Below are 24,334 nucleotides of genomic sequence, written 5' to 3'. Positions count from 1 at the left end.
GTATGAACGTAATGATGGAAAAAACACTAAAGCAGAAGTGAAGCTTTTCACATTTTCTGAACAACACTTGATTTGAAGAAGTGGTCTTCTCTTTACTCTGACAGACAACTAGCTTATACCTCTTCTCTGGGCTTCTAACAAGCAATAGATGAGATTTTTCTTTTAAGATCTAACTGATTTGTGCTTATGTCTGGAAGATGAGAAAACCTCCAATAACAGAGAGTTTTCTACCTTCTATTAGATGTATCCATTATATTATAATGTTCCTTAGATAAGCCCTGCTCTGTTTGAATATGAAGACGAATCCCAAATAATATTTAATATTTAAATATACTCAGTAGGGAAATTGTTAACATTAGATTGGCCTGTGTGACATTTTCTTGATTTCTGATTGATGGGAGCAGGGCCCAGCCAATTGTGGATGGTGTCATTCCTAGGCAGATGGTCCTGGGTTGTATAAGAAAGCTAGCTGTGTGTAAGCCAAGGATTACAGTAAGGATTGTTTCTCTGTGTTCTCTGCTTCAATTCCTGCCTCCAGTTCCTGCCCTCAGTGATGGAATGGGACTTTAGAATGGTGACTCCCAACCTTCTTAATGCCAAAACACTTTAATACAATTCCTCATGTTGTGCTGACCTGCAACCATTCAATTAGTTTTGTTGCTATTTCAGAATTATGATTTTGTTACTGTTATGAATCATAATGTAAATATCTGTGTTTTCCAGGGGTCTTTGTTGACCCCTGTGAAAGTATCATTCAATCCCTTGGAGTCACAATCCACTGTTCAAAATCAAAAAGAAAGAAATAGACTCTTTCTTCCCCCACATTCTGTCCAGTCATGGTGCTTATCACAATAATGGAAATTAAACTAAGACGAGGCTGTAGTGTGATGTGACGTATGTGTGTTTCTGAGATTATGCACCATTGGCTGGTGGAGGACTACCAGAGACATCTGTTTAGGGCTGAACAGCACAAGTAGATGAACTTTCAGAAGTGCTCCATCCAAAAGATGATAGGAAGAAACAGAAAATAATGGCCTTAGCTCAACCTTGTTCTTTTATAATAAAAACAAACAAAAAACCATAAATTAAACATTTGTTCAAACTAACTGTATTTTTTTTTTTTTTTGCCTGAAAGCTCTGAAAGAGAGTGAAGCCCAGGATTGACTAGGTATCCTTAGAGGCAAGTTTCATACATTAATCGACAGTAATTCTTAAGCAGCAGATAATTCCACCTCAATTCAGATTTCTGACAGAGAATTCCCTAGAGCAAAGCCAAGATGCTTAGAAGTAAAACCTCAGGAGGACATTCTATCACACAGGGCAATCATAACCAAGGACTTCAAAGTTGAGATCAGAGAATGTGAAATAAAATAATAAAAAAAACCTTCATTTTGGAAGAAATGTAAAAGCTAATGCAAATACACCCACAGCAACAAGTTATAAGTAAATGTAATATTTGATATTTGTATTTTCCCTCTGTCCTTCACTTTTGTTTAGTGAGAACAATCCTATTGCTGAATCTAGCAGGAAGAATAGAATGCTTACACAGCACGTACCTGCATGACAAAACTGCTAGCTTCATGCTGCAGCTTCCTAAGAGTTTATCTGAAACAAATTCATTTGTGGTCTTCATGAAAATATGATGTATGCCACGATGTACTTCCTTTGAGGCTTCCTCAGTAATATCATTCTCAAGAAGGTGCAAATATTTTTCCTTTTTGTGGTTTAAGGTTTGGAAAGACACCTTGGTTTGTAGTTAAGGGGAGATACAGAGCCATTGACTATGAAGCTAATCTTGGTGGTAATAACCCTCTTGTTTCTGAGGTTACCAAATGAATACTAACATCTTTAGATCAAATATTATAGTTTATAATTTATTCTTAGTTTCAAAATCAAAGTTTTAAAAAATGTCAAATATAGCCATAAACCAACCCACTCTTTATTATTGACTATTTTTCAAGGTAATAAAGAAGAAGCCTATGGCAGTTTACCCCACCCCCTTACCATGGTTCCGCTCTTATCCCCTGTTTCACAAGCTGGCCTGAATGGCTAGGAGTTACAAATTATCAATGAAATGGGAATATTTTTTAGAATTCACATATTTTTAGAAAGGAGTCAACATCTTTTAGAATATATAATATACACTTTTATAAAATATCATGGATGAATATGTAGGAAAAAATCCAAATTGAACACCATTAGATTGTGGTGGTTAAATTGGAGTTGGGAGGCATAATTAATGGAGAACCCATGATTCCAGGATATGTCTCCTGAAACATTATTGTGCTTCAGATTTAAGCTGGCTTTAGACAGAGCCAAGTTGCTATTTTTCAAACTTTTTTTTTCTTTTTTTGAGACAGGGTTTCTCTATAGTTTTGGAGCCTGTCCTGGAACTAGCTCTTGTAGTCCAGGCTGGCCTTGACCTCACAGAGATCCACTTGCCTCTGCCTCCCTAAGATTAGGATTAAAGGCATGCATCACCACTTCCCCGTGGCAAACATTTTTTTTTTTTTAAATCAAGGTGACAAACCTGTAGCCCATATAGAGAATGGGAATACAACCGACTTTGTCTTGTAAAGTCACATTCCCTTCTGACAGCAACTGTCACAGTTTTCAGACCAGAGAAGTGATAGTCATTCCCCTTATAGGTTTAACCTATAAATATACCTGTTGTAGTATGAAAAGCTCTGTGAATTTAGCAGAGACAGTTCTCACACATTCTCCTGGTTTTTGTTGACTTGAGTAACTTTGTTTTCACATTTAGTGTCTCCACCTGTCTTTTAGTCAGGTCTAGACTCCAAATACTAGAGATAGAGCCATCGTTACTCTGTTGGGCATTTTATTTAACTTTGTTATGTGCTAGTTTTCTTTCCGTGCATATGATAGTTGAATCTACATTATGAAGTTTTGATAGTTTAAATATTCAATATATTTAATTTAAATTTTTATATACTTTAGTAATATCAGTGATATTTGTACAACTTATTCTTTATCTGTCTCTGCACATTTTGAGCTAATGTTTTTAGAAACAATGGTAATATTAAGCTGCCATTGATTGATTGTAGATAAGAAGACTGCTGTACATTTTTTTTGGCAACCGACATTCTCTACTGTAACAGATAATGTAAATGTTTAATGAGGAAAATATCCCTTTAGCTTGCTAGGGTAACTTAACCAGAAGTTATAGGGTTATAGAAATGTTACTAATTCAAGAAATAGAAATCAGTGATTTTTCCCTGTTTATTTTTCTGTGTTTAAATCTTTAGTTTGCCAAGTAGTATTTTATGTGTTCTATTTTAGAAGTGACTGACTAACGTGGATAAGAATAATGGCTAATAATGGAGACTATTCCCTTTATACTGAATGACATTTGTTAAAATTTACAAAATTTAGTCTACTTAATTGCGAATGCCAACCTATGTCTATGAAGCTTTCCTGTTCGTTGCCCACAGGTAGTAGCTGAGAAGGCTACTTCGCAAATGATTTTTGAATAGTTAGAAGTGTTTAGGAGACTATCAGATAAGAATACTTTCTTCCAGCTAGGAGTTCTTCCTTTAGAAAAAAAAAAAAAAAAAGGAAAGGGTTTTCAGTTTCACTGTCAGCTATTCATCTATTCATTTCCCTTACTTTTTTAGAAGTGAAAAAGACAGGCATAATTCTCATCAGTGCAAATTTCAATACAAAAGGAACTTGACCTAAAACCATTGTCAGTCAGAATCTGTTAAGAAATGTAGAAAAGGGAAACAAAAACAAATCGTAAATTTTATCTGATCTTTGAAAAAAGTCAAAATATTCAATTAATTATCCATATTTTTAACAAGTTCTGATTTACATTGCCTTTCTTAATGTTCCAATTAGTCCTAAGGTGCAGAGAAAGAGTACTACTACTTTACCTTGTTCTTTGTAGCTCTTCCTGATAATTTCTCAACAACAACAACAAAAAAACTAATCAAATAAAAGAATGTCTCACTAGGATATATCTAGTGTGTGTACTATATGTAAACCCAAGGAAGAAATGTGCTAATATCAAGTTTTACATCAATTTTAATGTTTTTAAACTATATATCAAGCTTTACATAAACTTTACTGCTGTTAAACTTTAATGCTATCAATTTTACCACTGCAAACATTCAAGCAATAGCTTTACTGTCAGAAGAATAGGTTCAAAAATTCCTTTTAAAAATAATTGTTTTCTTACTACTGGGAAAATTAAGTATGATCCAATTTTATATACCATGAGTAATGGAAGTTAACTATATATCAATTGTATATTTTGTCATTACCTGCCATACTGAAATAATATATTTCACATTATATATACCCTCAATGCTAATCTTTTTGTTTCTTTTACTTTTTTACCTCTTAGGCATTAGCTATGGGAATGATGACAGAATATTATCATTATATATTTACCACTCTGGTAAGTAAGTTATTAAAACATAAAAATAATGCTGTAGATTTTATTATTATGACTATTAAGAGGGTGGAAAATGTCGTTTTTGAGTGAGAAGTAATGAACAACACATTTATACTTTATACTTTATATTATTTTAATATAACTCGGAAGGAATCATGAGACAGAACTAATAGCTCTTGGGGGAAGCTGATGGCTTTGAATAATATCATTTCAGTTATCAATTGAAAGTGTAGTGTGTCTAATTATGTGGCTCCAGAGCCTTTAAGGGCATAGTAGGTGTTAAAATTATCTTACCCCCCAAAAAAACCCCAGTGTATTAGACAACCACAATGTCTTATGCTATTATCTTTGCTCTTTATTGTCTGTTTGATGGCCTGATTTGGGTGTGTTTTTGATATCAAGCCTTTTGATAATTGCCCTCTCAGTTGACTAAATTGTCCATATTTGGTAACATTTTAGGTCAATATGATTAAACTTGCAATAAACAATTGGCATATTACTTTTACATTTTGTCCTGAAATACCCATGACATTTTCTTTATTATGCAGGAAAAATTGTCTTTACTATTTTATAAATGGTTCTTGCAATCCTGCCTGCTTCCTGTGATGTTAGGATTATATGTGTGCATACCAAGGCCATGTTCACTTATTTCTTTCTCCATTTAGCTGACAGTTCTGATTTCTTCTGAGAAGTAGCTTTCCATCTCTTTCACTAGACCTTTCTTTCCCATATCCAGCCTGTATCCTATTATCCTTTACCTGTAGATTGTCATATCTTGAGTGATCAATTACCACATTTGCTTAAAGAATGACTAGAGGCATCTGTACAGTTTTCATGGTCATTACAGTTTAATTCTAAATATTGTGGTATTGTTATAAATTGAAAACATCTAAATATCAATTCATTATTTTCCAAATCAATTCTTCTTTGATTTTATTCAAATTTTCAAGTATTATTGATTCTTATATAATCCACATAATTCTACTCATTTGTTCTTTTCTCTATAGCTTCTATAGCCTTTTTTTTTCTATTCCATTTAGGAACAGTTCAGTCAGTGTTCTTGCTATTTATTTTTAAATGTTGAAATTATTTTCCTTGCTTTTGCAGTTCGTAAGATCCAGTTGTTTTCAATAACTTTCTGAGAGATGATGATTCCTCCAGGAGTATTTATTGCACAGCTGGATGTTTGCTATATATAAACACGAAGACTGGCTCTGCTATGTTGCTGAATCACCTCTTCCTTGATGATTTTTACAGTTTATAAGAAACTTGGTAATAGGAAGGAGAAGATGGAATGGCTCTTTCCTTTTCACATGGGTCCACATAATGCTATTGCAACTTGATTCAATATAAAATATCATTATCTTATAGTTAAGAAAAGAGTACATTTATTTTAGGATAGTTATAACAAATTTGTCTGCAAATAAAGGTTTATACTTTTGTAATTATAAACCAAATTTCCCATTTTCTTTGCTTTGATTCTCCTTTGCAATCAAATTGATTTCAATCAATCTTGTATGAGATCATGCTTTATATTTTCTCCTTCATATTTCTACTCATATTTTCAGTGCCATTGACCTTATCAATATTCTGATCATTCTTTAAAGCAGGTGTATGTGGGTGGATGGGGATGGATTTCCTCATCTTACAAAGTACATGGTTGGGACCCATCTGAGCAGAAGATAGGGCAACAGGGAAAAATATACATATATTTATTGTGTGTCTGTTGCCGTGTGTCTGTTGCTGCTGGCATGGAGTGAACTCTTAGTTGATATGCTGTGGTTTGATGAAGAGTCAATAGCTGTTTGTAAATATGACTGGATAAAACTACAGTATCATCTAGCAATAGTAAATTAGGTGAAATAAAGTAAAATCTGTTTATTCAGCTTCTCCTAGAACTGAGGAACTTTCAAATATTGTTCAACAGTCTTCTAGAATGAAAGACTTCTCTCTACATTTTTTGTTCTGATTAAATTTGTTCTTTGAAAAATTAACAAGTGTTTATAGCATGTTCCCTTTATTTTCAACAAATCCTTCTCTTATTTCCTCCCTACCTCTGTAGTGTCCTGTCCTATTCTGTGCAGGTTATTTTTTCCATGTTTGTGTCTTTTTGCTTTGTTTTGAGGACCATAGATTTTAATGAGGACCATTTGAATGTTAGTGAGGGGAACTCCCCGTTGGGGCCTGGGTAGCTCACTGTTTGGTACCCAATTAAAAACGATAACATCCATCCCTTAAAATCCATCATAACCAATCGATCAACATGAAGGATAAGACCTACTATTCTATGTTTATGATTGATTGCTGACAGCTTGCATCTTATTCAGGCCCTTGAATCTTATGTTGCTCCAATTTAGGCAACTACAGTTGTTTACGTCATGTTTGCAATGATCATGCCATGCCTTGAAGGTAACCTTTTCACAACCCTTTGTGAAAATTTTCACATTCTATTTGTTCTGCTTTTGCTTCTTTTATGTCCAATGAGACTTAGAGAAGGTGGTATAAGTGTCCTGTTTTAGCACTAACCACTCAGCAATCACTTAATCTAAGTGTCTTAGCAGCCATGAGTTTCTGCATTCTGCACTGTTCACTGCTCACTACTCCAACAGGGAGATAGTGTGTTAGAGACGAAAGAGGCTCTCATAACCTATTTTTAAAGGATGTAGACTAAAAGAATCCTTTTATGGCCCCACTCTGGGAGAGAAAGTTGAGAGAAGGTCAGAGAGTAACCTTTTTGCTTCTTCTATACATTTCTTTTTCCTTCATCTTAAAATACTCAGGACGCTAAGCCTCATATTTTGTGTAAAGTGGTTTGAACCACATTACAACTCAGATTCTGTTTGCTATTTGAAATGTCACTCACGATAAAAATCACCAAGGGGCTTGTTTGTTTTTAAGTTCAAATTTGCTTATCATTTTAAGCATTTTTCCTTCTTTGTATATATCACTATACATTAATTACTTACATTTTGAGTAAAGTATATCTTATCTCTTTTGAAAGATCATGTAAATTGAATACTAAAATTGTAAAGATTCCTCTGCAGCAAAGTGTACAATGCCAGTTGCTTTCCTCTGGATTTTATGCCTGTCCCCTAGAAGGTATGGCAGTGTTAGTAGGAAACAAGATGCACACAGGATCAGTGACATTCATGTGCCTTGGGATTTCACTTTATCTAGAACGAGCTAAAACTTTCCTCATGGTAGTTAGAAAGTGGATGGAAGTCTCAGATACTGTGCATCTATATGATGATATCCAACTTCATTGGTAGCTTGGGCCTCATATTTCCCAGGAAAACTAACAGGCAGAACAAGAATTTTCATGGTATACAGATCTTAGAGGTCAACAGAAACAATGTTTATTATGGTGGGTCTTAAGATGGGTCATGTAACAAAGGATGTGCAAATTTCCTAAAACTAACAATATTCATAATGTTAACATTTTCCCTCATCTTTTATGGAGCTATTATTTATTAGAGCATTATTTCAGAACTGGCTTCTCAAAAAAAGTAAAGCAAAAGAAACATAGAAACACAGGCACAACAAAACTAAAATGTGACTAGTTGGTTAAAAAGTAGGACAAAGAAAAAATACCCTTGTTAGTTTAAAGAAAAGTGCCATTGCATAAATTATGAGATCAAGTTATCCTTTAACAAAAAGATTATAGAAATGTTACATGTATGTTATTCTGTTGTTTAAATAATATTGTAACCAATAGATTTGTGTTCATGTGCAAAGTATGCTTGATATCACTTGAGATAAACTGCTATTAGTTTCTAAGGAAATTATGAAGTAATAATTTCAGTACTGTAAGCTCATGAATTAAATCTACTATTGGTAACACAGAAACTTTCTGTTTCAGGACCTCTTTGCTCTTGATGTGGAGCCCTACAGATACAGTGGCGTAAATATGACAGGGTTCAGAATACTAAATACAGAGAATACACAAGTCTCCTCCATCATTGAAAAGTGGTCTATGGAACGGTTGCAGGCACCCCCAAAACCTGACTCGGGTTTGCTGGATGGATTCATGACGGTATGGATACCTATTTAAAAATCAACTTTTGTGTTTTTAAGTAGTATTGCATAACTCATTAAATCCCCTGGGTACAAACAGTAGTTTGATGTTTTGACATAAAAATAATATCAGAGTTATGATTGCCTTTAGCTCTACATTGTTTCTGCTTTAAAGGTGGTGTGACATAGGAGAATGGAGGTCATAAATGAGGCATCTTAAAGTTTCATGCAATAGCCAATATTATTCAGCTAATCAGACAATTTGTACTCTGGGGGTTAAGAATTATCATAAGATAATCCTAACAGTCTATATGAATTATAAAATAAGATAGGTTAGTGTGTGAATGTGTATGAAGAGTGAACAAAGGGTGTGTGGGGGATTTAACCAGATATTGTACTTTCTGTAGTAATGGGAGCATAATAGAATGGAAATATGAAATTAAAGCAATTTCTATTGCTGAAAATAATCCTACAACATAAGCAGAATCTGAAACAACATTTAAGCAGTTATGAACTAACAGTAATAAATGAATCAAAATAGCCAGTTCCACCCATTGGACTGAATAAAAGAAGTATTAATATAGTGATAAATATCTGAACCATTAATTTTTCTTATACTCTTAGAAAAGCTACCAACAAAATATGTATCTGTCTGTGTAATGGGAGAAGGTTGGATAAATTTTGTAATCACAAATTCAGTTATTATGAGAAAATACATCTGGAAAATAATTTCCTATCTTTCCATGGTAAACTGAAAATGAAAATTTAATTCATAGTCCTGGAATACTTTTAAAACTATTGTTAGTTCAAAGAAATATAATACAGCATGGGATCAAATTTATATAATTGTTGACATCTGGTCTTCCCTTGATTTACGAATTGAGCAAGAAAAGTAAGCAAAGAAATTAGTGTTTTATTGCCCTTGAGGTTTAAATAAATTCATGCAAAAGGCTTATCTCCTTTGGATATAACACCTGTAGGAGACAATTTAGTGGGGAAATATGTAATTGTAAAGGAAATGAAGTATACACAGGATCCACAACTGCCTTATTTAGTCTGGGTTCACATAGCAGTAGTTCTTCCTTTACCTCTCAACTTTGTGAGGACTATATAACACCATCTCATCTTCCACACTTTTAAGTAGATTGTTAGTACACAACTAGGTATTGCTAAAATGGGACATGGCCAGTTAACGTTCCCTAGTAATTTCTAAATGTCATTAAGTGTTTCAAAATTGCCTCATCTAATTTACATATTTTGGGGATATGGGTTGTCATCCTAGTAAGTAGCTGTCCCAAAGATGCTTCTCATCTTTGTACTCTTTCAGGTGCAATGATAAGCCCATTTTTATGTAGCATAGCTTTAGTCTTATATGGAAATAAGATATGTGGAATATTGCTCTTCTTCTTTGGAGGTGAGATAGTTCATATAATGAATAATATAAGCCCAAGGGACGGCCTGCCTCACAGGCTCTAACACTTTTCCCACATAGTATTGACACATAATGGGGGAGTGTTTTTTGCCTTGAGGTGGTATGGTCCTTTGATATCAAAGCTGAGGTTATTTATGATTTAGTAAGGGAACAGAAGAGGCAAAATGCTCTTTCTCTTCTAAATGAATGTGTATAGTATAAAAGCAATCTATCAAATACAAAATTATTAAAGGCTAATCTTTAGGAATAGCTTTGGGCATAGGTAAATCAGGCTGTAAAGCTTCCATTGGCCACATGGTGGCATTAACATTCTGTAAGTCAATCAACAATCTCCTTTTACCAGATTTCTTTTGAATTACAAAAGCAGGAGAATTTCAGGGAGAAAAAGAGGGGGTTTTGTGCCCATTCGCCAATCATTCTCTGACTAACTGCTAACTGATGAAGAGCGTGGAGCTTTTCTTTAGAAAGGAGGTCATTGAGGTGTCCAGACAGGCTCACTAGATTTCTTTGTAATTTGTGCAGGTGGCATGAAAAACCCAATCCATGTCAATCCACGTTTATGATTTGTCTTTGTGGGGATATAGGTTCAACAATCCCTTGCAATGCTTCCTCATCTGTTCCCTTTTTGATATCCCATTCTTTTCTTAGCCAATGTGCTTGTGAAGAATAACATTAGAAGTGAGAATGTTTCACTTTGTTTCCTTTTAGCTCATAGGACCAAAGTTGGGTCAAATTTAACTTCAAAATGGACCATTCTTCAATGGTTATAAGAGACATATTAGCTCCAGAAACAATTAATCCTGTAGAAGTGTTTCCTTTTACTTTTCAATCCAATACTGGTTAACCACTTTTCTTCAGTAAAGTTCTTAAAGCTGCAACTATATCTTCCTCCCTCACAAAGCATAGCTTTTTTTAAATGAAGGTATTACATAAGATATTCATAAAAATTGTTCAATATTTTCACCTTCTTTAAATTTTCAGTCAGTGGGCACTGTGATCATGACTGTAATTTTTCCTATACTATCTTCATTAATGATTCCAGTGTTAACTATGCTTCCTTTATGGGATTCAATAAAAGTCAAACTGTTCCAGGAAGGTTAGGTCTCCAATACCCTGTGTCTAACACTGAGGAACTGAGGAGGCAATACCTTTAGGGCAAGGAATATCAACAGCAGCACTTCTTTGAGTAGCAGCTTAAAACAAGAGGATAGATTTACAATCTGAAGCTGGCACAAATGTTTTTGTTCTTGGGTTTAAACCCTCTAATTTTACAGAAACTGAGTGGTGCCCTCAATCCATTGTCTTGTTGTTGATTTGTATTGTTATTGTTGCTAGGCAATGCACTGCCCCTTCTTAGCATATTTAGATTGGCATTTCTTAGCCAAGGGTTTCTCTTTCTTTCCTTTAGGATTTAAGCCAGGAGCTCATTGATTCTGAATATTCATTTGTTGTAAGAACAATTTACATTGTTTCTTTAAGTGGCCAGGTGGGCCACAATTGAAAGATTTTGCTGACATCTGTCTTTGAACAGCATAGGATTCTAAAGCAGCTAATTTTACTCTATGTATTTATGTCCCTATATTTCTAACTTCAGAAAGTTCACATTTCCTGTCTCTCTGACGTCTTACTACTCCTTAACAATCTTCATTTATGTTATCAAAGTCAGGTGTTTTAACAATAACTCTTGAGTTTGTTCCCTTTTTACATTTTTATCAAAGGCATATTTAAGTATCCTCATGAAATCAGTGTAAAGTTAAGAGGGACCTTGTATATTATTAATATAAGTATACCACAAGTCAGATACCACAACAGTTTTCATCCAAGTAGATGTAGCTACATCCCTAATGGGAAAGGCTGCAGGAGGTATGTTATGTAAGGTATGTTAGGTAGTCTAGTGATGCCCATCTACCAGTGGGCACTTCACATGTGACATATCCAGTGTCACCTTCAGTCCTATTTGGTGAACTTTTCCATAGGCTTCATCTGAAAACCACATTTAGCATTAAAGAAATTAGAAAAGGCTAGGAACCATTTTAGCAAGGATTTGAAAATAATGTGGCTACCACTGTGCATAATTGCTCCAGTCCAAATGATGCTCATAACAACATGGAGCAGTAGGTCTTGGAAAAGCAGAAAGAAGCTGTTTAAAATATCTCTCATTATATACATGTCTAATCCCTGACAGAAACTTTGATTTTGTTGAAATTGCATAAGAATTATTAAGTACAGCTCATGAGGCCAGGGAGGAATTGCTAAATGAATTCATTTTCCCTGCCTTGTCTAAACATGTCTAAAATGTAGCAAACAACATTTTCATAGGGCCTCATAAATACTCATTGGGAAGTAGATGGAGTTCAAGATTAGATTAAATATCATATACTTCATCCCATGAAACAACCTAGATGCCCTTCAATTGAAGAATGGATGAAGAAAGTATGGAATATATACATATTAGAGTACTACTCAGCAGTAAAAAAACAAGGACTTCTTGAAGTCTGCAGACAAATGGATGGAAATAGAAAACACCATCCTGAGTGAGGTAAGCCAGACCTAAAAAGAGGAACATGGGATGTACTCACTCATATTTGGCTTCAGGATCATCTTTAGTCAATGGCAAATATATATCTAAGGGTGGCTCCAGTAGGGGAGCTAAGGAAGTCATCATGGCATAGTTGTTGCTGGCACTGATTTTACTTTAAATTTTGCCTGACTGAGAAGAAATTTTTTTGCCATTTTTACCAATTTTAAGGTTTGATCATCCAGTTTTTATTCATTCAATGATTGGTAATTTTTTCCTAAAGATTGATATAATTCTTCTGTACCTTAAGTATCTTGATAAAACTACAAATCAATGCCCAAGTGACCCAAAATTGAAAGATCTTCCTCTTGCTTATATACCTTTTCATTATTCTTTGGGACTCTGTCCCACAGTCTTTCATCTAAAATTTGTTCTTTTGCAAGTTAGAAATCATGATCATAAATAATTTGCAAGCAATATAACAGTTGTGATTTTAATACTTGTCTTCCTCCTTTCTTTAAAAAATGATAGATAACAACCTTCCTCAAGACCCAGTATTAGCATAATGCTCAATCATATCACAAAGACATGTGCTCAACTATTTTTATAGCTGCACTGTTTCTCATAGCCAGAACCTAGAAACAATCTAAATGCCCTTGACAAAAGAATTGATAAGAAAATGTACATTTACACAATGGAGTACTACACAGCAGAGAAAAATAATGACATCTTGAATTTTGCAGGAAAATGGATAGAGCTAGAAAACATTTTGAATGAGGTTACCCAGATTCAGAAAGACAATTATCACATGTACTCACTCATGAGTTGTTTTTAAACATAAAGCAAAGAAAACCAGTCTACAAATCACAATCCCAGAGAACCTAGACAACAATGAGGACACTAAGAGAGACATAAATCGATCTAATCTACATGGGAAGTAGAAAAAGAGAAGATCTCCTGAGTAAATTGGGAGCATGGGGACCTTGGGAAAGAATTGTTGGGGAGGGGAGAGGTAGGGGATGGAGCAGAGAAAAATGTAGAGATCAATAAAAATAGTAAAAAAGGAAAAAAATGATACACATGCTCAACTTAAGGCAAACTCCTCCCTGTTTTTTTTCCATGTTATTTTCAATCCTCTTTATTTGATGAGGATATCCACTCTCTTATCTTATAATTGACTTCAGGATCCAATTTGGGTGCCACTTGTCACCACTTTAGAAGGAATGAGACTGGGATAATGTAGCCTATAAATTGGTGGACTCCTGCAATATCCAACTTTATGTAGTGCCTCAGGTTAAGAGGTCATATAAGTAAAGATCTCATGAATTCAGTCAATCTATATGCCGTCACAAGGACAAGCCACATGTGGTAAAACCATGCTATTCCATTGAGGCACATAAAAGACAGTTTGAACATTGAATTGAATAAGAACAGCAAGCAATAATACATAATCTGAAGCAAACTCACTCCTATCTGTTACACCTGGTTGGTGGTGCAGGAGGGGAGAGACAGAAACACATTCTAAGAACAATTTTGTGTTTTGAAGAACCTGGGGACACAAGACGCTTGTCTTGTTTTCTTGAACTGTTCTCACAAGCACTCAGAATTCTCCCCCCACAACTCCATCTCTAAATCATATTCCAAAATTAAGAGACACATGTACAGTCTCATCCAAGTAAGACCAAAGTCATAAGAAAGATCACTAGGGGTGTAATTACTAGCAGCAACTCATAGGAATGCTTGCAAAACATAAATACAAGGGAAAGTGTATCAGTTTCTCATTAGAGAAGCAGATTTGCTTGGAGACACTTAACCTCCAGAAGTTGGAAAGGGAATGTGGGGAAGAACATACGCTTGCATTCTCTCTTTATGTTGAGTCCTTCCTCCCTCTGTCTGATCTTCTGAATTTGCAAGTGATATTGTGAGAACGAGCAGAATTGAAACGGTATAAGTAAAATGAATTGCTAAGAAAATATCTCAGCTAACAAAAACTCTATGCATTATATGTGCAGCTTAAATTTTAAAGAAAAAAAAAAGTCCTTAACCAATTTTCATTTTGTAGAGTCCTGAGACTCAAGTGTCATTTTAAGAGAACAGGTATAGTTCTTCCATGTGTTTTATTGGAGTTCCTGATAACTGTCAAGATTAATAAGGCTTGCATTGTAGTATTTTTATGGTAAGCATTATATTATCATAGAATATTTTGGAGATAGACATGAAGTTTACGATAAGAGGTTTTAACCAAGATGAATCCTGGTTACATTTTCACAATCTTCCTGTTGACAATGGATAAATATTAAGGTACACAGCTGTAACCCACATACAGAGGGCCTAGGTCGGTTCCATGCATGCTCCCAAGCTGTTTATATAGAGTCTATGTGTTTACTAGCTCAGATCATTGGTCTCTGTTGGTTCTCCAGTCATGATCTTGACCCCCTACCGTCTTGCTCATACAATCTAGTTTCTATCTTCAACTGGACTCCTGGAGCTTGTTTGTAGGGCCCCCATCAGTGGAATAAGGAACTGATCCTGTTGCGTGAGCTGACGTTTTGGAACCTATTCTCCGTTCTGGGATGCCTAAGGCAGCCTTGATGCAGGTGGAGGCGCTTGGTCCTACTTCAGTTTGATATGTTGACTCTCATAAGGGGCCTTCTCCTTTCTGAATGGAGAAAGAGTGAATGAGGAAGATAGATTGGAGTTGGGAAGAGAGCACAGGAGGAGAGAAAGAAGGGGAAACTGTGGTTAGTATGTAAAATAAGTGAAAAAATAATAAAGAAAAATTGATAAATATTTTAATGTTTTTAATTATAATAATATAAAGAAAATACAAAATTTGGGAATGCTGAGGATTGAGTGATGTACCCTGAGACTACTACGCAAGTATTCCCTTATATCACAAGTACAAAATATTTTTATTATACATTAGTAATTATTAATATAAAACGCATTTGACTTTTTACAAACACAGCATAGTATATATGGATTAAAATAGCAGTATATTGATGCCTTCTGCAAATACTTTTTCTCTCAAGCATCTTTGTAGTCAGTCATTATGCATGGGGGAAATGAAAGCAGTAGCCAATTTCCTCCAGAATGATCAGAGCCAAGAAAACAAGATACGAATCAGAAGAGTAAAAGAATTATAGTCTGACAGGACAGCATTGGCAACCCTCCCTCAAGAGACACTAGTGTTTGTATGTTTCTTGTTCTTTTTCCCCATGAACCCATGAAAATAGAATTATCAGCAAAGTCTTTAGTCCTTGGAGCAAGGCCTGTCATTACCACTATCATAGTCATTTGCCACCTCATACGATCATAATGTTTAGAGTTGGACATTCTTTATGTCAGCACTATAAAAGGAAACAACAAATTGGATTCATACATTTTTTTTTCTGGATGAGTTAGCATCTTAATTGTCACGCTAGGATAACTGGATAACTGTTAATTATCTAAATGAGTTTTATAAGCAAGACAACGTCTGCAGTTGTAGTTTCTTCCAGTGTGAGTAGCAGTCTTATGAAAAGTAGGTATGGCCACATATTATATATAATCCAGCTGATGTTCTCAGCTTCCGAGACATGAGTTCTTATCACAATGCTGTTTCTATTTCTATTCTCTGTTGAAGGATCACAACTACTCATGATTCTACAAGTGTGAAAGTTCCTCTCTGCAAAATTATCCCTGTTCTTCACTCTATAATCTGCTGTCATTTCCCTCAGTGTTCTGTACAGATATATTCTGCTATCAATGAACAATTACCATTAATTGAAACTTCACTTTGAGTAGTTACTATAGTACAAAGATTTATTATGGTTTTATTATTTATTTGTTGAATTTTCAATAATATTGCACAAGAGAACTAAACAAGGTACAAACAGTTCGCTTAAATTGTTAATGCTCTAAATAAAACTAGAAAACATTCTTAATAATCCCAGCTTGCTTATGCATACTAGTAAAAAATATAGTTATTACTCATTCAGTTATATAGTCATTGCCAATGGTACCTTTTTCTTGGGACCTTTAGTGTAAATTTCAAAACACTCTGCTACCCTATAATAAAGTTCAGATGATCTAGTTGCCTTTTTTGAATTAGTTGAATTTTCTAGATACCTTGTAAATATGTTCCTTCATTTATATACTTTACATATTATTTCATATTCAAATTTAACTATAATGTGTGTTTGTGTTCATACTATATCCCAATAGATTAAGGGTTCTACTTTACGAATGCAGGAATTAAATAATTTCAACTTTGAGGCTCCAGTATTTAGTTCATTTGCAGAAAATTCATTTTTAACTGTTCAAGAGATAGGTGAGTCTCTATGATTGCAAATTCCAATGGATTCAAACAAATCATTTACTTAGTAACAAGCCAAGAGATTTTAAAATTTCTTTCACTACTTAATTGTCTTAGTTCAAAAATAAGTAATTCTTCTATATGACTCATAGCATGAAATTAACTCCAGGAGTTAAGGGCCACTGTTCAGTATACTGATCAATTTTTGATGAAGTATGTAGAGACAGAGAAAGAGAAAAAAAAACACAACAAAAACAAAATGAAACAAAACACGAGAGTACAAGTTTATTTTTTACTAGAACTACCTCCTGCCCTTGTTGCTATGTATTTTAATAAGATGTAGGTGTCTTTCTTCAATACAATGAGAAATATGATTAAAATTCCCATATAACTTAGGTATATATGTGCAACTATGGATAGGTGAAGGGAAGTTACTAAGCTTGTTATATAGGGTCTTTATTGTGGTTTATAGTTTACATACAATATTCTTCAATTTCCTTCCCATATCACAAAGAGAGAATAAATCAATGTGGTAGTATTGCTTCCAAATGTCATTATGTTTTTAGTTGGGATGATTTAATCTCTTCAAATTCACTTATCAAATAGAAGTTGTATGTTTTGTGATTGGCTTAAATAAAAATAAATAATTATTTAACCTGTGAAATATTGAAAAATCAATTTGTTTTTTTAAAAATTATCTTATTATTGCTTCCCTTTATCCAGCATTTATTTAGAGCCCAAATTTTGATTCAATGCTCTATAGTTCATCAATTTGTTCTTTATTTTTTTTCTGTATGCAATAACACTGATGTTTGTGTGTATATATTTTATTGGACTGTCAATTGACAGAATTCTTATCAAGATTTCAAACATAATGTGCAACAGATTTGAATCTAGTACTCTTAAAACCTAGTTCAACTACAATAATTTGAAATTACTATTAGAATGATAGTACTGGGTCTACTTGTAAGTTTGTGAGGAGGAATGTTACATTTAGTTTTCTCAGTGTTAGCTCACTTCTTATTGAACACAAGGTTAAAGCATAGTTTCAGTTAGGTTGTCCGAGTCTATAGTATTGTATCACTATAAACTATATTCTACTTTTATCTTAGAGCAAGAGCTCTGTAATCAGAGTCTGGCCACATAAACCAAGTTCTGTCATTACATTCTCTCTGAACTGTCATTAACGTCTTAAGATTTCAAAGGCTCAGTCACTTCATCTTGTCAATGGAAATGTGATACCTGGATCATATTGTAAATCTCATGATCAAGTATAACAGCTCAAAGGTGATATCTGGCACATAGTGATTGCTCCATAAATGTTGCCCTTTTATTACAAGAAAAATGCCGTTCCTGCTCATCAGTATGCTACTTCTGCTAGAATGAGCTTCAGTTTTCTCTGTCTTAATACCCTATTTGTATAATATTGCAAATGAATATGAATGTAAATGCATAGATTTACCTCAAAACATATTAAGCCATACATAGTTGTACAGTTTAATGCTCCAGTAATAAATGAGAAAATAAACATAAATTATAGAGTTAGCACCAAATCATTTTGTTTTTTTGTCCTGATAATGCTATCTAAATATGTGTATTTATATCAGAAGCCTATTTTTTTTTCAAGAGTATAGTTTGCATTTTTGTGACATAAATGTTTAAGAAATGAAGAAGGTTCTACTTTGATGCTTTAATTTCCAAACTGTGCTCAGACCAATACTCTTTAAATCCACATTAATAAATCAAAAGAATATTTCAGACATAATGAAATGAGGAGTTTTAGGGTGAATTTGCCTAAGGGATATTAGGAATTCTTTTGCTTTATTATGCAGAGAGGAAATATTATGTTGATCTTTCATTTGCCTTTCTAAAAGAACTCATAAATATTTTATTCATTAATCTTCGGAATACCCCGTGACCAAATTGAACCAGGAGAGAAAAGTAAGGTTTTTTTTTTTTAACAGGCCCAGATATTGAAATGGTATGAAGTCAATCCTTTATAAAAGAATTTCTGTGAACAGTTATTTAGCCACTCATTCTGTAAATAGTTATTGAACACTGTATGCAATGTGTGATAGTAGATTATGTAGAGAATAAAAAAATAACACACACATATGTATAGATGCACACATCCAAACACACACACACATGAAAAATTAGCAGTTCAAAATGTGACACATTAGCTACAATTAATTTTTCTAAATCACATACAAATAGTGATTTTATATGAATCCACCCATTCTTATGTGTAGATTCCAGATTAGTTTCATATAATGTTACAGCTTGAGTCTAAGGAATGCCAAAATAGGAAGAAAACATTTGTCTTCCTCTGTATTTCTCTTGCTGGTTAAAAGCCCACATCCCCATGGTGAATTCAAGAAATATGGAAACAGAATCCCATTGATCAGACCACACTAAGGGGCCACACAGCTGAACTCTGAAGTATGCTAATAATCAAAAATTTTATAAATAATTCCAGATTTGGACAAATGTAGAAAACACAGTTAAAAGCCTACATCCCAACTTTTCTACTGAAAATATATCAAGATGTTCCATACCCGGTTCTGGAATTGTTTAATAACATGACTTCTGGGAGGAGCATTAGCTACCTGTGCAGAGTGACAAAAGTCCTAAGAAAAGGAAATAGTTTTAGGAAGAGTGAAAATATGTCACTGGGAAGTGGGGAAGTGAATGTTCAATAGACAATAGGACATTTTCTGGGTAGATGGACATTAAGCATTGATTGAGTTTTGCCATCATTATCCTGCCACATAGAAAAGGTCAGAAAGTTAACGTATAGGGCCCTTTGTTTGCTCTAAGTGAAAAGAGAGAGTGTTAATAGAAGTAGGCTGACTTAGGAATACATTGCTGTGCCCTCATAAGCTAATGAACTGAATATAGGAATTCAGGGAAGGAAAAGTACAATATCTCATTAAAGAACTAGGTGTTCCTTCTGCCTATTTCCTTAGCATGACTTAAGTTGAACCAGATTTCCTAGCCACAAATCATTGACAGATTCAATGATTTGACCAAACTGGATTGTAATGTCTAATCAGCGCAGAGATTCTGTTCTCTTAACCAGGATTTTTTCCCTCTATTCTAACACCACTAAAAACCAAAAGAACAATAAAAAGAATCAATGGCTAACATATATTTAAAGTATATGAAACTCATATAGAGTTAAGGGAATTATTATATAATCTGTGCATGAATGTTTTTATATGTAATTATTCTAAAATTATATTAGCTTAGTTCTTTTATTCCATTTTCTACACAAACTCTAAGGAAACGTGCTTTGGCATTGAAGGAATGAAAATTTTCTCTGAAAAACTAGGTGACTAAGCTTGTGTTATACTCCCAGCTAAATAACTGGGCCTTGCAAAATTTAAGCATTTAAGTATTTAAGCTGATAGCCATGGTAGTGACTGGATGGCAGAGTTCAAACTTATGCTTCTGACTCTTGCCAAGCCTCTTATCATGTAGCTTCAGGTTTTGGCATGGCTTTAGTATGGCACACAATTATTTGTTCTTTCCTTGTCATGGAAGGCAGAGAATTTTTATATGTTCAGTTCTTCTGTCATAGGAGCTTGACTAAAATGGTAAATTACACAAAGGTTGCTGCATTTTGGAAAGGCTGTTCTGACAGGGTCAGTCCAGGAAAGCTTATCTTAGCCTCTGGGGTTTATATCACAAGAAGCAAAAGTTCATATAAAACACTTACATACACTGCCACTGTGAGATACATTTTCTCTTGTGTTGGAGTCATCAGAATGGCATTAACTATCTTATTAATAAGGAAAAAAAGCCCACTTATGGATCCTAATTATTAAGTCTGTCCAGGAAGAGGACACTGAAAATGCCTTCTGTTTTTTAAAATTGATTTTTTGGGGGGGCTATACATTTTCCTGTGCTCCCTTCCATTCCTCTCCCTTCGCTTTCAGCTCTCATCTATAGTTTCCATGCTCCCAATTTACCCAGAATATCTTGTCTTTTTCTACTTCCCATGTAGATTAGATCCATGTATGTCTCTCTTAGGGTCCTCTTTGTGGTCTAGGTTCTCTGTGATTGTGAATTATAGGCTGGTTTTCTTTGCTTTATGTCTAAAAGCCACTTATGAAGGAGTACATGTGATATTTGTCTTTCTGGGTCTGGATTACCTCACTCAATATGATGTTTTCTAGCTCCATCCATTTGTCTGCAAATTTCAAGATGTCATTTTTCTCTGCCGTCTAGTACTCCATTATGTAAATGTGCTACATTTTCCTTATCCATTCTTCGTTCAAAAGGCATTTAGGTTGTTTTCAGGTTTCAGCTATGACAAGCAATGCTGCTATGAACATAGTTAAGCACATGTCCAAGAGGTATGGTTGAGCATCCTTTGGGTATATGCATGCAAGTCGTATTGCTGGGTCTTGAGGAAGGTTGTTTCCTAGTTTTCTGAAGAGTGGCCATAATGATATCAAAAGAGGCTGTACCATCTTTCACTTCCACCAGCAATGCACGAGTGTTTCCATTACCCCACAATCTCTCCAGCATAAGCTGTCATCAGTGTTTTTGATACTGGCTATTTTTACAGGTGTAAGATGGAATCTCAGAGTTATTTTGATTTGCATTTCTCTGATGACTAAAGATGTTGAGCATTTTCTTAAGTGTCTCTCAGCCGTTTAGATTCCTCTGTTGAGAGTTCTCTGTTTAGGTCTCTACCCCATTTTTCATTGGATTATTTGTTCTCTTGATGACAAATTTCTTGAGTTCTTTGTATATTTTGAAGATCAGCCCTCTGTCTGATGTGGGGCTGGTGAAGATTTTTTCCCATTCTATAAGCTGCCAGTTTGTCTTCTCGACCATGTCTTTTGCTTTACAGAAGCTTTTCAGTTTCAGGAGGTTCCATTTATTAATTGTTTATCTCAGTTTCTGTGTTACCTGTGATAAAGGGTTATATTTAGGAAGTGGTCTCCTGTGCTAATGCATTTAAGTGTATTTTCCACTTTTTCTTCTATGAGGTCCAGTATGATTGACTTTATTTTGAGGTCTTTGATTCATTTGGATTTTTTTATGCATGGTGATAGATATGGATCTATTTTCATTCTTCTACATATTGATATACAATTATGCTAACACCATTTGCTGCATATGCTTTTTTCCATATTACATTTTTTGCTTCTTTGTCAAAAATCAGGTGTTTGTAGGTGTGTGGATTGATATCTAGGTCTTCGATTTCATTCCATTAGTACTCCTGTCTGTTTTGATGTCAATATCAGGCTGTTTTCAGTACTGTATCTCTGTAGTAGAGTTTTAATTCAGAGGTTGCAATGCCTCCAGAAGTTCCTTTATTGTACAGGATTGTTTTGACTATCCTGAGTTTTTTGCCTTTCTATATGAAGTTAAGTACTGTTTTTTTGAGGTCTGTGGAGAATTTTGCTGGAATGTTGCTTGGCATTGCATTAAATCTATAGATTGTTTTTGGTAAGGTTGCCATTTTTACTACGTTAATTCTACTTATCCAACAGCATTGGAGATATTTCCATTTTCTGGTGTCTTCTTCAATGTTTTTCTTCAAAGATTTAAAGTTCTTGTCATTCAAGTCTTCCACTTGTTTGGTTAGAGTTACTCTGAGATAGAAAATGCCTTTTGGGGGACAACAAGAAAGCAGCAGAGAATTTAGTGATGTTGCAAGTATAGATAGACTAGGAGAGCCTTGCTCCACGAAGAACTTTTGCTACTTGTGGGCCTTTGGATACTGATGTGACTTTCTGTTATCTCATTAGTCAAATGGGTTCAAAATTATAATTCAAAGTGTGATTGTAAAGAAGTAATATGACTATATTTATGCTAATATTTTGGGATAGTAGTTTTGCATTTATGAAAAGTCTTTCTACTTTAGCATCTCCTGTTTCTGTCAAGAGCCACAGAACTCTGTGACTGTTACTATGTCCTTATAGTATTGGGTATATTTCAGGAGTGTTTAAACTTAGACATCAAAACAAAATACATATAACAATAACTAAAGCTGTAGAAAAATAAAAACAGATCCCATCTCACAGATGTAGCTTAGACTCACCCAGTTTTGCAGTCTTGAGAGTATCTCATTTTACATACAGACAGATTCACTCTTGGGGTCCCAGATTTTCTTGTCAAGTACAGTCTTTTGGCTGGTAGGTAGCCTATGTAATCCTTGATACATTATATGTTCACTAAAGGATGGTTCTGGTAACCTGCAATCTTGATAACACAATCAGCACAGATTCAAACATTGGAAACGTTCAAAGGGTCAAAGTAGCCTTTAATATACTCCTTAATTGGGTTTCTGCCTATAGTTTTCCTGAACACTGATGAGAAGCTTGATGTGATTCTTCACACAATGATCCATATTTTTTTTTTTTTTTTTTTTGCTAATGGTAAACCAGGGAGGAAAGAAATGAGTCAGGTCCTTAAACTCAGAGGCCCTACTTATGAGGAAGGCAGTATTTGGTGAGTTGTGAATAAATGCAACAGACATAAAATTTGTGAAATATTCTTAAAATTTCCTGATACATGAACTTACTTCCCTAACAATTACCTAATCTCTGAGTTACTTCTTAGAAAAAGATCATACACACTTTGTATTTTCCTGGCCTAGAATATAGAAAAAATGTTGGAGAGCTACTATATGATGTATCTTAGAAGACTCATGGTTTCTTTAAATGAGTTGTGAACATTTTTATTGTAAGTAAACTTTTCTATAATTTTACATCTCTCTTTTTTTTCAATTCAAGGAAGTTTCCACCTTTTGACTCACATACTTCAAAACCTTTTTTTCTTTGCATTCATAGGAATGATGCCAGATACACTATGAATAAAATGGAAAAATGTTTGAAATGCATCATTCCTCTTCCTGTGTGTCCACATCCATATTTGCTGCTATGTCTCTTGCTCATGCCTGTTCTCATCTTGTGAATCACCGATCCTCAGGCATTCTCTTTGAGCCATCTTGTTGTCATCTATTTTGCTACTTACAGGCTTCCTCTTTGTGTGTTTATTGACTAGGGTTCTTTTTTCTACTGAAGAACTGGGAAGGAGAGAGCTCAAGAGACTTACCCCAGAAACCCAGAACTAAATCACGCAATTGATTAACTAATGTTTCAATTTTAATACATGGAAACTCTAGAGATGTTGTCTACTTCATTATTTTTTTAAATAAGTGTGTAAAAGTACATATGAGTAAAATGTTGTTAAACGTCATTATTTCTTAGTAACTGTTACTGATAGAAATGTGGTCTTGACTTATGTGTTCAAAATAGTGATCCCAAGAAAAACAGAGTACCTAAACAAACATGTTGCTCAATTGTCAGAGACTGCTCCAACAAAGTTAGCCAGAGTACCAAGAGTGGGGTTCTGAGGCTGAAGGAATGTTAGATTGAGAGAAACTGAGACAGAAAACACAGGATAGATTGGGGAGGTTTGTTGGTCATGCCAAAGTAACCCCAAATTTATTTCTAAGCCATTATATATACTAATTATAGTCAAAAAGCAGATCAAAGAACAGAATAATCAATTAACCACCTCCCTGCACTGTTTTGGGGAGTAAGAATCAGGTAGCCTCATCTATCCAGTGAATCCTGTTAGCAGCAAACCGTTTTTATTTCTTTAACTGGAGGTGCCTTTGACTGGCATTCA

General features: G+C 34.4%; 1 protein-coding gene across 4 annotated transcripts in view; it reads left to right on the top strand.

The window, feature by feature from the left end:
- The window catches only part of Grik2 (glutamate ionotropic receptor kainate type subunit 2), a 600,544-nt gene that overhangs the window by 248,422 nt on the left and 327,788 nt on the right, over positions 1-24,334 (top strand). For all 4 annotated transcript variants that reach the window (XM_050120166.1, XM_050120163.1, XM_050120164.1 and 1 more), the window contains exons 6-7: positions 4,367-4,420; positions 8,277-8,450. In XM_050120166.1, the coding sequence (XP_049976123.1) occupies positions 4,367-4,420; positions 8,277-8,450 (228 nt within the window). The remainder of the gene's footprint in view (positions 1-4,366; positions 4,421-8,276; positions 8,451-24,334) is intronic.

The sequence above is a fragment of the Alexandromys fortis genome, unplaced genomic scaffold (assembly GCF_014885135.2).
Source record: "Alexandromys fortis isolate MF-2015 unplaced genomic scaffold, M_Fortis_MF-2015_v1.1 scaffold_141, whole genome shotgun sequence".
Classification (NCBI taxonomy): domain Eukaryota; kingdom Metazoa; phylum Chordata; class Mammalia; order Rodentia; family Cricetidae; genus Alexandromys; species Alexandromys fortis.
The sequence above is the reverse complement of the archived record's forward strand: the minus strand, read 5'-3'. Positions and strand labels throughout refer to the sequence as shown.